The 16,732-nt window shown below is 36.8% G+C and overlaps 1 protein-coding gene across 1 annotated transcript in view; it reads left to right on the plus strand.

Annotated features, from left to right (window-relative positions):
- LOC150075208 (extended synaptotagmin-2-like) overlaps window positions 1–16,732 on the plus strand; it is a 301,413-nt gene that overhangs the window by 63,652 nt on the left and 221,029 nt on the right. Inside the window, exons 6-7 of the mRNA XM_090388399.1 lie at window positions 1,068–1,109; window positions 5,833–5,970. Of these exons, the coding sequence (XP_090244525.1) occupies window positions 1,068–1,109; window positions 5,833–5,970 (180 nt within the window). The remainder of the gene's footprint in view (window positions 1–1,067; window positions 1,110–5,832; window positions 5,971–16,732) is intronic.

Genomic DNA, 16,732 nt, shown 5'->3' on the forward strand with positions numbered 1-16,732 from the left:
CCTTAAAAGATGATATCTGCTCTACAGTCATTAACTTTTGCTCCTGGCAGACATACCCTGGTCCTGTTCCACTTGTCCTTCTTGCACAGTATATTTCCTGTCTCCCTGACAATAGAGTCACCAACAATAACTAATTCCTTTGGGACCAGCACATTCTGCCTTGGAGATTGCCTCTGTTGCCTGATGTACAGGAGTGAGCTCTGCTGTTGAGCTGGGAAACTGAGAGCTTGATGGGGCCCCTCATTAATTTCTTCAAGGGCATTTACCCTACACCTCAAGCTCTCATAGATGCTGATCAGAATGCTGACTTTCAAATAATGGAAAAAAGGAAGGCTATATTCCAGGCGATTGTTCCAATTGATGAACACCCACTTTTTAGATCGTCGAGAATGCTCTCAACTTATGCCATTCAAACACACTGGTATGATTTAATGTTTCATCACGATAAACAGTTTTTAACATTTGATATGTTTCTGTTGCACATTTTCCCAGTTTAAAGCAAAATTTGATATTTGTTTGTTGCTCCATTGCAAAATCATGACTTGCAACTTTAATGCTTTTAACGAAACTGGTTGTTATGTGCAACCTGTCATCCTATTTGACAGTCTCTGTATCACCATCTGTTAGAGGAAGTTTGAACTACAATGTACCATTTCCATTTATTTTCAAACTGCTGGAATATGACTACAACAGCACCAATTTGGGAACTTTATTGCTACACCTCATATATGAATGTGGTAAGTAGTGATACTTAAAGGAGATACACTAATGGTTAGATTTAAATGACATTTCATAACCTTACACTAACTTTCATAAATATTAATGAACACAAGATTTCATATTTCTGTGCAACTCGAAATACACTAGAATATTTAATACTGTATATTTCTCTTGGTAATGCTATGTTGTCTATACACTAGTGTGGCCTCTGAGTATTCTGAACACTGTGGGGCCCATGATCCTTTCTGAGTGTGACCCACTTGTTGTATAGTCTGAGATTTAGCTGCATGTAAGTATTTAGTTAGATCTGTTCAAATTCCAAAATTACAGTATTTTTAATTTTGCAGGTGTTTTTTCCTGAGACAGAAAGAGTGGAATGGCTAAATAAGGTAAGAAACAAAGGGAGAACTTTATAATTATTAGCAAACAATTGTAAAAACACTTATTACGTTGGTCCCTGAGGTTTCTCAGACATTCTTTGCAGGTATGACAGCTAGGGCTGCTACTTGGAGTCTAAGCTGATGGAATTGATATGTAGGCTCCACTTGTGAATCAAGTAGTTGAATTTTGGCAAAGTCCAGTTGTTCTGACAACCAAATTCTCTGCTTGCACCTTCACAGTGATAGGATCCTTAGTAACCCTATGTAGCCCCTTATGTGCAAGGTCAGGAACACTGCACCTGGTAAACTGGAAGTGACAACCCAGGTATGAACTGTGGCATCCATGTCACTCAGACAAATCTCAGTGTCACCAGGAAGTACTACATAGTGGATGATTACCATCACCAAGTGCAATATTCCACTGCTTATTGGAGGTCTGAAGTGATGAAACCTATGTTTAGAGTTCAGAGCAAAGCTCTGGCAGCCCTCCTATCTTTTCTATCATGTAGTATATCATATCTTATCATGGTAAAATCCAATATTGTTTACATTTCAACAGTAGAGCTCTAAAATGGCTTGTGCGTGCCAGTTGCATAGTGGCAGTGCACATTGTAATTGGTATCACTCTTACAATAGCTTCTCTATATCTCCCTCTGAATTTCTAATTCTCCTCAGATGACCTTGAAAATCTAATAGATCATTGCCCATCTCTGTTGTGCTTTCTCAGGGATTTCAATGCTCATCATCTGCCAGGGGAGGATATCTGACATTTGACGAGAGAGGTAAACTGATAGAATCCCTGCTTGATGCCTATCAGCTTGTCCTGTTGAATACTGATGAGCCTACCTATGTCAATTTTTCTAGGATCCATGACTGCAATAGACTTTTCAATCTGTTCTCCCTCTATACGTGCTAATATGGAGTGGTCAGTCCTTGATAATCCACTAAATAGTAATCATTTATTGATTCTTTGCAAGCTCCAAACACAGGTAAACTTGCCTCCATTGCATGGCCCCACTTGGAAACTTTGTAGGATACACTTTAATGAATATGCCTCTCACATTTGGTTTGATGATGATATAGTCCAATCCCAGCCCAGAGAAAACGTCACTAAACATATAACCAATTGGATTATTTTACAAGCTGCTACCTTTGCAATATTTGTTAGGAAAACATTAAGTATAGCAATTATTGGTGGAATCAAGAATGTACACATGCTAAACAGGAAAAAAATAGAGCTTGGAATCTGTTTCTCAAATTTCCTGCAACTAGTAACCTCATTAACTTTAAAAGACTCAAAGCCAAGTTCTGCCAAATAAGAAGGAAAACAAAGAAAAATGCATTGACTGGTTTTGCTTCAGCTATTAATAAGGACATGGACAATAGAATCATTTTTAGGGAAAATTCAAACAATTAATGTTTGAATTAATGGTAAATACATTCAACCCCCAACTTCAATACTAAATTGGAAAGGGCAGGGGTTGTCCTCACTGGCAGAAATAGCAATGCCTTAGCTGAATCACTTGCCAGTATATCGGGAATATTCGCTTACAACCCTATCTTTCAACATATTAGGTTTTCTGCAGAACAGTATAAAATCAATTTCTCTACTATGGTATCACACCCATACAACCAGCCATTCACATCAACAAAACTTTTAGAATCTCTCAATAAAACATCCAGTAGTGTTACTGGTCCAGATGGGGTCTACTACATAATGCTAAAACAACGAAGCAATAAAAACTTATTGTTAAATTTCTAAAATCAAATATTTTTAGAAAATACTTATCCAAACTCCTGGCATAACTCAATTGTCCTCACCTTCCTGAAGCCAGGAAAAGATCATACTTTTCCATATAATTACAGGCTGAATTTACTGACTAGCTGTTTAGGCAGTGTCTTAAAAAAAAAAAAAAAAAGGTTCATAGGTGGCTAATGTGGTTCCTAGAAACTAAAAATTAGCTAAACAGTAATTGGTATGGGTTTAAAAATAATTGGTCCATATTAGACATGACGATCAAAGCAGAAACAAACATTTGCAATGCTTTCATAAAGACAACACCTGGTTAATCTTGATATTGAGAAAGCCTTTGATACTGCTTGGCAGTAGGTGGTCTTCAAGATCTTCATTCTTTTGGTTTGAGAGGACATTATACAAATGTCCTCTCTCTGTGGTATAGTTTTATACAAAACTCTATGCCACAGAACTTCTTACGTTTGTTATCTGAACAATTTATTCAAATCATTTGCATGAGAGGAGGGTATGCTGCATGGCTCCATCCTCAGTGCAACATTTTTTTTTCAGTAAGAGTTACAAACATGACACAGGACATACCAAATACAGTTGCATCGTACACGTTTGTTGACAACTCATTATCTCTTGTCAGTCACAAACTATGAGTACCGTTGAAGAGAAATTTAAATTTTCCCTAGCCAAAATGGGATCATGGGTGCTATGGAATGGCTATTCCTAGCAGAAAAGAGATCCACTGTAATTAATTTCTGCAAAAAATGCAAACTACTTCTGGATACAGAAATATATTTAAAAAACAATCTGATTCCTCTTACCAACAACTTTCTTTTATTGGGGTTATATTTATATAATAAATTTAACATAGCTACTCATATTGCTTATCTTTGGCAGCTTATCAAAATAAAAAAAAAATTGAACCTCCTAAGCGCCATCTTTGTTACGTCCTGTGGTGCCAATAGAAGTTCCCCTTTATATCTCCATAGAACCTTAATTTGGCCCTGCTTGGATTATGGATCACCAGTCTGACTTTGCAAGGAAAAGTTCTTTATATCTGAATAATAGCCTTCAGAACATCTGCTGTCTATACAGCCTGCGTATTGAGGCAAATTAACCTTCTGTGCACTTCAGAAGAAAATCCTTACTGTGTAACTATGTGGCAAAAATTGAACGTATTCCATCTTACCTCAGCTGGAGTACCTGTTTGATCCTCAATATGCCATGCTATACTACAATAAACCCAATGAAAACTGTCCTGTGGGACTTTGATTGGAAGAGCTCATTCACAGTTGGACTAACTTTGAGCGTATCTTCCAAGATATAGCCACTCCTGAACCCCTTTGGACTCAGTTACAATTTCTATTTGTGAAAATTTCTTTCTGAGATGGGAAAATGCTCTCTGTCAGGCATCTTTCAGCAGCTGCGTGATGCACATACCTTGGAAAATTCACAGAAACTTTATCTGTAGCGAAGATTCCAAAACAGATGTAGCTCTTGGTGCTGCAACACTTTCTTCCACCTTCTCGGTAGCTGTATCTCTTCATACTGAATGTAGGATCTGTACTGCAGGATTATACGCAATAGAACTAGCCCTAGATAACATAATCACCATGTTAAGTAAGGCGGTATATACAGACTCCTTAAGTGCAGTCACTGCCATTCGGTCTACGTTTTTTTTTTTTCTCTCATCCCATCCTGAAACAGATCCAGTCTAGATTGTCACTATCAAACATCCAACCAGATGGTTACCTTCTGCTATATCCAGTGCTGTAGTCATAGAATTAGCGGAAGGTATACTCTGTGAATGTTACATATGCAGAGAATATACTGTGCTTATTAATTGAATTCCAGAGGGTGTACGGTGTGTGTGTATATATATATATTTGTAAAATAATAAGAGGAGTTTACCTCATTATAGTATGTAGAACACTTCTGTATGATACCCTCCAGAAATTAAAACGAAAAAATCGACAACTTACCGGTACATTAGAGTAAAATTTAAATAATTAAAAAACCAATTTAACACAATTCAAATCACTTTAAAACAATTAAAAATCAAATTAATGCAATTAAAAGAGTCTAACGAAAATATTCAAAACGATTTTGAATATTTTTGTTAGATTGACATTGAAGATCGATATTGGGAGAGCAGGCCTTTATCGAGCAAGACAGAAGACAATATTTTGCGCATTAAGGGCATCGTTCTTGAAAACAGGCGAGTGAAATTGCACAAATAGTGAACGTGAGTAAGTTGACTGTTCATGATGTCCTTGGCTTTCTTGTGCTACTGTTGGGTGCCCCGACAGTTGTCAGAGGAGGGCAACACATGGGGATGTGTCTGGAGAACCTGTTGCAATACAGCGACAGAGGAGAGGATTTTCTCACTTGCATAGTCCACCTGTAACAGTAAATTTAGGAAATGCTACAATACCCTGACCTCTTGCCGTGTGACCACTACACCTTTAGCTTCCAGGAGAAGACACTCAAAGGTCATGACTTACACGTGGATGTAGAGGTAAAGTTAGGACCAACCTGAGGTAGTTTAGCACTTGAAGTGTGACACTGAACTATGCCCCTTGTATTGGGTTTTGTTCATTTGTGAAAGCAGAACTTGTGTGAAATATGCCCTTCTGAGAACAGCATTCTCAGGCAGTTGCATGTAGCCAGAATAACTCTGAGTGAAGAAGCCCATCCACACCTTACACCAGCAGATTTTTACATTAAGGATGTGTATCCAGTTAATACAATGGGATCAATGTGTTAATGCTATAGGTACCTATTTTTAACAAGGTGTGTATCCTGTACTGTTTATTTCAGAAATGTTTTGCTTGAATGACCCTTATGTATTATTTTACATAATTTTATTTATACAATGTGATATTAGTATAATTTTATTAATTTTATAACAACTGGTTGCTAGTAAGTAATGAGTAATTTTAAACAGTGTTACTTATTGTAGTATATTGCACTTGTTAAATTTAGGTTGTGAAGCAATTGTGGCCTTATGTTGGACACTATGTTAAGCAATTATTAAGTAACACAGTTGAAGAATCCATAAGAGAAAGTCTGCCATCCTATATGAATTCATTTAAATTTGAAAAAATTATTTTAGGTGACATGGTAAGTAAATGCACTTTTTTTTTTTTTTTTTTTTTATTTAGCAAGATTTTTAATATTTGCATAATTACACTTAAAATGTTCGGAGTGGGACAGAAGCAGGTACAATATACAGAAAACAGTGTAGGTATATAATTTCCTATATTATTTGTACTTGCAGGTAAATAAATACAGAGATAGTTGATGGTTGGGAATTATCTTTAAAAAATAAATAAGCTATTGTTATTACCTACTTTCCTCTCCACCCTGTATACACTTAAAACCATAATTTTTGAGATTTTATGGCATACTCTAAACATTTTAATTATTTTTAGTATAAATTCACTTTAACTGCATGTTTTTAGTATTATTTTCTATTAGGGAATTTTTTTTTTTTTTTTTAATGTAATGTGCCATTATTACATGATTTGTGCATACTCAACTAAGATGATTGGATTTCTTAGGAGTTGTATAACAGTAATGCTGTATGCATGCCATGTAACACACACACACACACACACACACACACACACACATGCATGTGTATAGTACTTGGCATACAAACTTTGTTTTGATTTATCTGTGTCACCTTTGAAATCATGAATGGTAAGAAACCAAGCAAGCAATAAGAATGTTCTTCTGGGAACAAAAAAACAGAGAAACATTTCAGCACAACTAAAAAATAAATAAAAGCATGAATTCAATTGTGCTGTTAGTTTAATAAAACTAGTTCGGAACAATATGTACACAAACAGTGATTAAATTAAAACCGAGGTACATGGCATATTTAAAATTATATCATAATATTTTTGTCACCATTCTAATTATTTCTTATGAGAAAACTTATTCTTAATGCATGCCTGACTTACACTGCATTTTTAGGGATGCATATATCATGTTAAGTACAATTGTTGTAGTTATAAATATTTAAACTTTATGCTAAGATATTAGCCTAAAGTTTAAATATTTATAACTACAACAATTATATAGGTAGTTAAAAAAAAAAAAAAAAAAACTGTAAATAAGGAGTAAAGAAGTAGAATTTAATACAAAAAACCCCATAAACTACCATGTATACCAAAAAAGTTCTATGTACACTTCTATCTTTATTGTAGGAACAGGTTTGTTCACTGGTAAACTTTAAGATAAGGTTTCTATTTGTCTTGTCTGTTGATACAGCTGTATTCATTTGCAGAAAAGTAAAATAAAATGCAAGATATGTTTTACTACTTTACACACAACATATACTGAAATTTTGTAATTGCAAAAATTGTAATGCTACAATTAGTAATTTTTCTTGGCAAAGATTTTTTTCTACTTTGTAAAGAAGAAAAAAATATTTTTTCTTTGTTTCTGTTTTCTTTTTCTATTTTTTTCTTTGTAAAGAAATTTGTCATTTCTATTTTTTTTTTGTAAATTATATTTTCCTAAATATAATCTTCATTTGATATTATTTGTAATTATTTTCACTTTCTAAATTAAGATTTAAAATGTTATAAAAGTGATGATGATAATTCAACAAATAAGGATTGCTAGTGTGTTGGTAGCAATCCTTATTTGTTTATAAAATTTGATTGCTAGCTGGAAAAAAAAACAAAACAAAACACATTCTTCCATGCCTCTTGTACTTCTGTGTGTGCCTTTGCATTTTTTCCTCATGTATTTTGGAGGATGGGCATGGAATCCTCTTAATTTTGAGAATATACATAAGCAATAATATTCTTGAAACATGTATCAGAACACTGTTTTTCTCTGCACAAGAAACTGCATTTTTAGTAATGTTTTCTTTTTCCACTTTGACATTATTCACTCAACAACATACATTGTGTTTTAGCAGTTTTGCTTGTGTACTGCAATTATGTCTTCTCCCTCTTTCTTGCTTTCCTGTCTTTAGTTTAGTGATGGTTGAGATGGCTAATGAGTGAGTGATGACTTAATTCAGTGTCAAGTCATCTGACTGAATGACTGGTTTGAGTCATCAGTAATCTAATGATTTTATTTGTTGAGTAGAGCTATAGCTACCAAACTGTATTTACAGATATACCAGTGCTCCAGTTAAAACAACAAAGTAACCATATCCAACTACATATATCATCCAAGGCTTCAAAATCTATGAAGAATCCAACTCATTTCAAATCAATTCTACTAAGGCGTATCTTATTCAGATAAAATCCTGAGTATGTAGTATTGTTGAAAAATAATTGTATTTAAAAGTCAGTTTCCCCTTTTGTCAAGGCATGGAAATCCATTGAATTGGAGGAATAAAATAATTTATCTCAGGATTTTCAAATGAGTCCAAAGCAAATTTTTCATAATTATGACTTAGTTCCAAGATCACCAGGGGGTATAACAGGTTAACAAGTGACAGTGTCTAAAATCATGTTTCTTAATTTTAATCTAAGATGTTTAAATTTTTTTTATTACTTTTTAGTGCTTTTGTTCTTTAGTTTCTCTTCGTAGTAAATACAGTTCTTAGTACTGTTTACTGTCTGTGCATTGCATTTTTTATCTGTAATTTAATGTCTAATTTTATTATGTTTTGTATTTATTTCTTTATGAATTAATTATAGTGCATGAAGAAATAAAATGTAAAACATTGGGATGTTTCTTGCTAATAAAATAAAATAAATGTAAAATAAGCTAATAAAATAAATGTACAGTCAAATTCATAGACTCACAAAGGGATCATGTTTCTTGATTCTAATAAAAAAAATAATATTAATTTGTGTGGGAGAGAAGAGATGATGGGAAAATTGTATGCTTTCCCCCATATATAATAATATTATATTAAAAGCACTTGTAAAGATATTTTCCAATGTTTTCTTTTCCTATACAGTTATTCCTCTTCCCCTCCCAGAAAAAAAAAAAAGACTGGATTTGCCCTTTGAAATAACTTAAGTGGATTTCCAAGGGCATTACAAATAGTATGTTTGTTCTAAGCACAAGGCTCCAGGAATAGTCCATAGTTGAGAGACCTATATAGAGAACAGTGATATTAGCATTAGTAGAGGCATTTGATGCAAGAAAGCAAGCTTTATGCAGCATCAGCCAAAAAAAAAAAAAAAAAAAAACCACTTCCACTTCACCCCTATGTTCGTTCAAAATACCAGTCCAGCTGAGCCTTAAACTTATTTAGGCTATCAACCTCCACCACAAGGGATGGAAGTCTGTTCCACCAACCAACCACCCGCTGGCTAAAGGCAAACTTCCGCACGTCTATCCTACATCTGTCTTTCCTCAATTTGAATTTATGCCCTCTCAGGTGATTTTTCTGAGCTAGAAAAATCACCTGAGAAGTGATTTTTCTAGCTCAGAATGGTTTAAGGTTTAATGGTTTAAGGTCAGAATGGTTGAATGGTTTAAGCATTGAGCATGCTTAAACCATTCAAGGCTTTATACACCTCTATCAGATCACCTCGCTGGTGCCTAGTCTCCAGACACTGTAATTTGCAAAACTTAAGCCTTTCTTCGTAAGAGCACCCCTTTGTTCCATTCACTAATCTTGTTGCCCTTCTCTGTACTCGTTCCAGCAGCTCTACATCCTTCTTGAAATGAGGCCTCCAGACCTGGATACAGTACTCTAGGTGTGGCCTGACCATTGCCTTATACAATGGAATAATCACCTCCTTATCCCTGCTGGAAAAATTCCTGTATATCATTGACAATACTCCATGAGCTACTCTTGCAGCCCATCTGCACTGCTCAGAGAACTTCGTATCTGCCTGCACAACCACCCCCAAGTCCCTTTCATTCTCTACCACTGTCAGTGTAGTACCACAGAGTTGATACGTTGCTCTGGGGTTGCTGTTTCCCATGTGTAGTACTTTACATTTGTCAATGTTAAACTTCATTTGCTACCTCTCAGCCCATTTGCTCAACCTTTCCAGATCCTGTTGCAGCAGCATAGTGTCAGTAGTGTCCTTGACAACCCTGCCAACCTTTGTATCGTCTGCAAACTTGGACATTAAGCCCGATATACCATCATCAGTATCATTTATAAATACAGAAAACAATAATGGACCCAACACTGAGCCCTGAGGGACTCCACTAATAACATCAGTCCACGATGAGCAGTGTCCATTGATTACCACTCTCTGTCTTCTCCCCCTCAACCACCCCTTTATCCATAGCAGCAATTTGCCTCCAATGTCACACTGCTCCAATTTGTGTAGCAGTCTTCCATGTGCAACAGTATCAAAAGCCTTTCTAAGATCCAAGTATATAATATCAAAGTTATTCCCTGCATCCAGTTCTTTTGTGACTGCATCATAGTATCCAATCAAGTTGGTCAGGCAAGACTTCCCCTTAACAAAACCATGCTGTGTCTGAGCTATAACTGAAGTCTTGTCTAAATGATCCTGCAGTGCTTCTTTAACCAGTGCCTCCATTAATTTTCCTGGAACAGAAGTTAAGCTCACAGGTCTATAATTACTTGTGTCAGCCTTTGATCCTCCTTTGTGAATTGGGGTCACATTTGCACATTTCCAGTCTATGGGTACCTCCCCTGAGTCCAAGGAAGCTCTCATAATTATGGCTAAGGGTTTGCTTACTTCCTTTGCTGCCTCCTTTAATATAACTGGATAGATCCCATCCACCCCAGGTGCCTTTCTTGTGTTTATCTTCAACAGTTTCTCCTCCACTTTACTCCCAGTTATTTCAAGATTCTGTAGCTTACTGCTAGAGTTGAATACACCTCTGGCATTCCCCTCGCTGAATAACTCATCATGTGTGAATGTCGATGCAAAATATTCATTTAGTTTGTTAGCTACCTGAGCAGGATCATCAACAGTTGACCCATCAATATCAAGTGGACCAATCTGATTCATCCCCTTCCTTCTAGAGTTTACATAAGTAAAGAACTCTTTGCTGTTTTTCTTTGCATCCCTTGCCAAGGATTTCTCGTAATCTGCCTTCGCCTGCCTAACCTCCTTTAACTTGGTTGCATATCAACTTGATTCTATCATAGGCTTCTGTGTCGTGTTAATTTGTAAGTATCCCATGCATTTTTCTTCTCTGCCATATGCCTCATTAGTTCATCTGACATCCATTTTGGCCTAAACCTTGAAAAATACTTCTTAGTTGGTATGTAAAGCCTAGTAGCTTCCAAGATAAGTTCTTTGAATGCTTCCCATTTTGAATTTGCTGTTGGTAACATCATCAGTTGGTCCCACTGTATAGAATTTAAATACTGTCTCAATCCATCGTAGTCGCCTTTACGGAAGCAATAACCCTTCCCTTTACCCCTAATGGTAGTTACCTCTTTGAGTAAATCCCACTTCAGCACACTGTGATCACTGCCCCCTAGTGGTTTATTTATCTGCAGATTCTTAATTCATGAAGAATCACTGCTGATAATCAAATCATGAGTATTACTCCCTCATTAGTGTGAGCATTCGACTGAAATGGATTACTGAATGATCATTCTGTTGTTATCTTTAACAGTTGATTAATTTGTATGACTGTTTTCGAAACAACTAAATGGTTTGATAATTTTTACTTGTTTGTGCTCATTACTTGGTGTGCAAAGTGAATCAGTAGCATACGTATTATTTATCTAATAAGCAGACTGACACATGCTACAAGCCCTCTCCCAAATAATTTCATATATATCAGTTCACTACATAGAATCATTCATTTTTGGGAAGTTAATTGTCATTTTCATCTGGTAAGTTTGGTATTGACCCTCTTGGACATTCAGTTACTTGAATCAGTAATTCAGTTAAGTTTTTCATTCACTGCCATTATATCCATGCTGAATGGTAATTTATTTCACAGCAGCTCAACAACTTGAGTCACTCACTGGCTTCAGTCACTTTTGTAACACCTTGACTGAGTGGAATAAGCCAAAAGATTTGTTTTTCTCATCAGTATTTCATTTGGTGATAATGGTATACTTGACAGACTGTATTTGTACTTTATGTTCTCTTTACTCTCCATTTAGCAAAAAACTGACCATATTAGCATTAGTAGTGGCATATGATACAAGAAAGTAAGCTTATACAGCACCATCAGAAAAAAAAAAAAAAAACTTGCTATTTCACCTATGCATTCCCTCCAATAGTTTGCCTAGTTCTTCCTTGGATTTATTTAAGCTATCAACTTCCGCAACAATAGATGGAAGTTTGTTCCAGCAATCAACCACTCACTGACTAAAGGCCAACTTCTGCACATCTATTCTGCAACTGTCCTTCCTCAATTTGCATTTATGCCCCCCCATGTGCATAGTCTGAGCAAGAGGAAGAATCCCATCAGTATTGAGCTTGCTCAAACCATTCCAAGAATTAAACACCTCAATCAGATCACCTTGTGGGTGCCTGGTCTCCAGATGCTGCAATTTACGGAACTGAAGCCTTTCTTGGGAGCACTCCTTTGTTATGCTCACCAATCTCATTGCCCTTCTCTCTACTTGTTCCAGTAGTTCTACATTCTTCCTAAAATGAGGTCTCCAGAACTGTATGCAGTATTCAAGATGTGGCCTCCTGACCATAACCTCAACTACCTCAAATACCTTAATTGGTAACACTGATAAATATCGAAAACAACAGTGGACCCCAATATTGATCCCTAGGCGACTCCACTAATAATGGTATTATCACCACCTTTTTCAGATGAGGTCTTAAAACTTGAACACGGTATTTCAATTGTGGTTTTACAATTGCCTTATACAGTGGGATTATGACCTCCCTATCTCTGTAGGATAATGATTTGATAAATCATCGATAGGACACCATGGGCTTTCCTGATGGCTGTTTACACTGTTCAGAAGACTTCATATCTGCCTGTATTGTAACTCCCAGATCCCTTTCAGCCTCACCAAGTTTATAATTTGCATTTAGCAGCTTTAAAACCTTACATATAGCAGCTTTAAAACATAGCTGCCACTTCGACGACCATCTCTGAAGTCTGTTCAAGTCTTCCTGAAGGAGTGCTGCTTGGCACTGATCATTAATGACTCTGCCAATCTTTGTCATCTGTAAATTTTGCCATCATGCCATCTATCCCACATCCTAGGTAAGAGCACCCTTTTGTTCCCTGGTAGTCCTTCTCTGCACCTGTACCATCAGATCTACATCCTTCCTAAAGTAAGGCCTCCAGACCCGTATACACTACGCAAGTTGCCACTTAACCACAGCCTTATACAAATGGATAATCAACTGCTTATTCCTGCTAGCAGTTCATTGACATATCATTTCATTATTCATTGACATATCAAAGTTCACTGTATATCATTGACAAAACCCCATGATCTGTCTTGGCAGCATGTTGTGTGCACTGCTCAAAGAATTTCATGCCTGACTGTACAATTATGTCTAGGTCTTTATCATTCTCTACTACCCTGAGTGTAGTGCCACAGTTGATAAGTTATTCTGGGGTTACTGCTATCCATGTGTAGTACCTTGCATTTGTCAATGTTAAACTTTAACTGCCATTTCTCAGCCCATTGACCCAATTTTCCTAGATCTTGTTGCAGCAGCTCACCCTGATGACTGTCGTTAATCACCCTGCCAACTTATTGTATTATCTGCAAACTTAGACATTAAGCCTGATATACCTTCATCGGTATCATTGATAAATATTGAAAACAACAGTGGATATCAATATTGATCCCTAGGCAACTCCACTAATAACATTAGTCCACGAAGAGCAGTGTCCATTGATAACCACTCTTTCTTCTTCCACTTAATCATCCCTTTATCCATAGCAGTAACTTGCCATTAATGCCACATTACTGCAGTTTGTACAGCAGTCTTTTATGTGCAACAGTATCAAAAGCCTTCCTGAAATTCAAGTATGTGATGTCAAAATTATTTTTTGTATTCTGTTCCTTGGTCACTTCATCATAGTAACCTATCAGATTGGTTAGACAAGACCACCCCTTAACAAATCCATGTTGTGATTGCAGTATAATTGCATGCCTGTCCAAATGGTCCTGCATTACTTATTTAACCAGTGATTGCATTATTTTCCCCTGGAATAGACATTAAACCAACAGGTCTGTAATTATTCATGTCACCTTTTGTTTTCCATTTATGAATTGGGGATATAAAACAAAAAAATTTTGTTTACACCCCAGCATTACCACCATGTCGGTGGAGTTTACAATAAGTCATTGATACAAATGTTAATTGTATTTAGCAGTCGTGGGCTTTAATCCCAGTCCATTCAAATATTGGCGCACTATGGCCATAGATGCTGATGCGCCAAAAAAAATCCCCAATCAGCTAACCACTCAAATATCGTGTGCTACTGCACTCATGCTCCTGACCTGCTACGTCAGGCCTCTTTGCACTTCTCCCATGAATCCAAGGATGCTCTCATAATTATGGCTAAGGGTTTACCTCCTTTGCTGCCTCCCTAAATATAATTGGATAGAGTTCATCTGCCCCAGGTGCTTTTTTATGTCCATCCTCAACAATTTCTCCTCCACATTCCTTTTAGTTATCACAAAGTCATTTAGCTCCTTGTTAGAGTGGGATAAACTTCTGGCATTCCCTTCCCTAAAGAATTCCTCATGTGAATGTATATGCAAAATGCCTATTCAGTTTGGCCTCAACCTGAGCAGGATCATCAACAGTTATCCCATAGACATCAAGTGGCCCAGTACGATTCAACCCCCTTCCTTCTACTATTAATATAAGCATATAAGTCTTTGCCGTTTTTCTTTGCCAGAGACTTCTCATAATCTGCCTTAGCTTGCCTAAGGCAGATAATGACTCCTTTTGTGACTTGATTACAGACTAATTTATATCTACCATAGGCTTCTGTATCACCTGATAATTTATATGCATCCCACACACTTTTCTTCTCTACCACTTGTCTCTATAGATCGTCTGACATCCATTTAGGTCTTAGCCTTGAACAGTATTTCTTTGTTGGTATGAAAATCCTAGTAGCTTCTCTGATTACTTCCCTGAATACTCCCCATTTAGAATTTGCCATTGCTTAAATTGTGTGCAGTGGGATCATCATTTGATCCCACTGCACACAATTTAAAAGGCACCTCCATAGCCAGATGGGAAGGAGCAGCAGCAGTGCGTAGCACATGCTTCTTGATTAGACCGGGGTTTGAGCCCGTCACCCCTTGGATGACGAGCCCGTCACCACCAAATATGGAGGATGTGGAAAGGTCAGGGAAGGACCACCGCATATCCTGGAGCAATATGGCCTTAGTTGCTAATGCTCCTAAAAAAAAACTAAAAAACCAAACAATTTAAAAACTGTCTGAGACCTCTGTAGTCACCTTTATGAAAGCAAAAGCCTTTTCCTTTACCCTTGATAGTAGTTATTCCTTTAAATTCCACATTAGTACACTGTGATTACTGTCACCCAGTGGGTCTTAATGCATGAAGAATCACCACTGATAACGAGATTGAGTATTGCTTCCTCTTGTTGCCTATTGTCTCTCTAATGTGCTGCTGTAGAAAACAGTCATCCAAAAAATCTACAGAAGTCTTGCTAGTTGTGAGTGATAGATCCACAAATTCCAGTCAATCTCTGGAAAGTTAAAACCCCTCATTATGAGACATTCATTTGCTGGCCCACTTTATTTCCCTGTATAGCTGTTTGATATACCCATCACAGTCATTAGGCCTATAACACTCCTACTCTTAGTTTTGGTTTCCCAGTGCTTATATCACACCAAACTGGCTCAACATTGCAGTTATCGCACAAGTCAACTGGATGCACTGCCTTAGATTTAATATTCTTCTTAACTAAGATTGTAAAACTTTTACTTCTCCTGTCCTATCTGTCCTTCATCTATACCTTGTACTCTACATATTCAAATCGAGCATCACTTTTGTCTGAGTGATACCATGTCTGGTATTCCTAAAACATCTGCTTTCGATGGCTTAATCAATACTTGAAATTCATCAAATTTATATACAATGCTCCAAGCATTAGTGTACATGCAAGTATACATGCACGTGTTCTTACTCCTAGTTACCCTAATATAGCCCATGTATTCGTTTGTTCCATGATGACCGACAGCAAGACCTGAAATCCTAGACACCTTTAAAGGCTGTTTCATGTACCAATAGCAGCAATGCAAGAATCATTTTCACCTCTGCCTGCGGTCCTAGTTAAACTATTAGTCTGCGTATGCCCGATGCTAGCAGTTTTCCGACCCACTTATCCACTAATCCAAAACGTGTGATAAATACGCATTAGTTGTTTTTTTCTTCAAAAGTTTAACTGATAAAGTAGAAAATATTAGATTGGTTTTAAAATTTATGGATAAGATGGTAGGTATATTATTGGCTGTATAGATCTCTTGCAGCTTATTTCCTATTAAAAATAAAATTCTAATCTCCCCCACCATTTCTGTAAATTCTGATGTGGTTGTCTGGTTAATCTCCAGATTAACCAGACAGCCTGGAGATGGAGATTAACCAGGTTGTCTGGTTAATCTGGAGATTAATTCTGATGTGGTTGTCTGGTTAATCTCATGCATTCAGGGATTATCCTCAGTTGAAATGCCCTTCTGATTGAATCAGAAGGCTCAATAGATCTTTCTTCTAAACGCTGTCTGAATTATTAACCTAAAATAGCCAAGATTTTTCCACTGTTACTAATAAGCATGGTGCCTCTGTAGCCAGGTGGGCAGGAGCAGCAGTGCGTAGCACCTGCTTCTTGATTAGACCGGGGTTCGAGCTCGTGATGACCAAATACGGAAGATGCAGAAAGTCAGAATGATCACCGCATATCCCCGGAGAAATATGTCCTTAGTTGCTAATGCTCCTAAAAACCAAACAACAACTAATAAGCATGCTCAGACTTTATTCTT

The sequence above is a fragment of the Mastigoproctus giganteus genome, chromosome 14 (assembly GCF_048544385.1).
Source record: "Mastigoproctus giganteus isolate SK-2022 chromosome 14, ASM4854438v1, whole genome shotgun sequence".
NCBI classification, from domain to species: Eukaryota; Metazoa; Arthropoda; class Arachnida; order Uropygi; family Thelyphonidae; genus Mastigoproctus; species Mastigoproctus giganteus.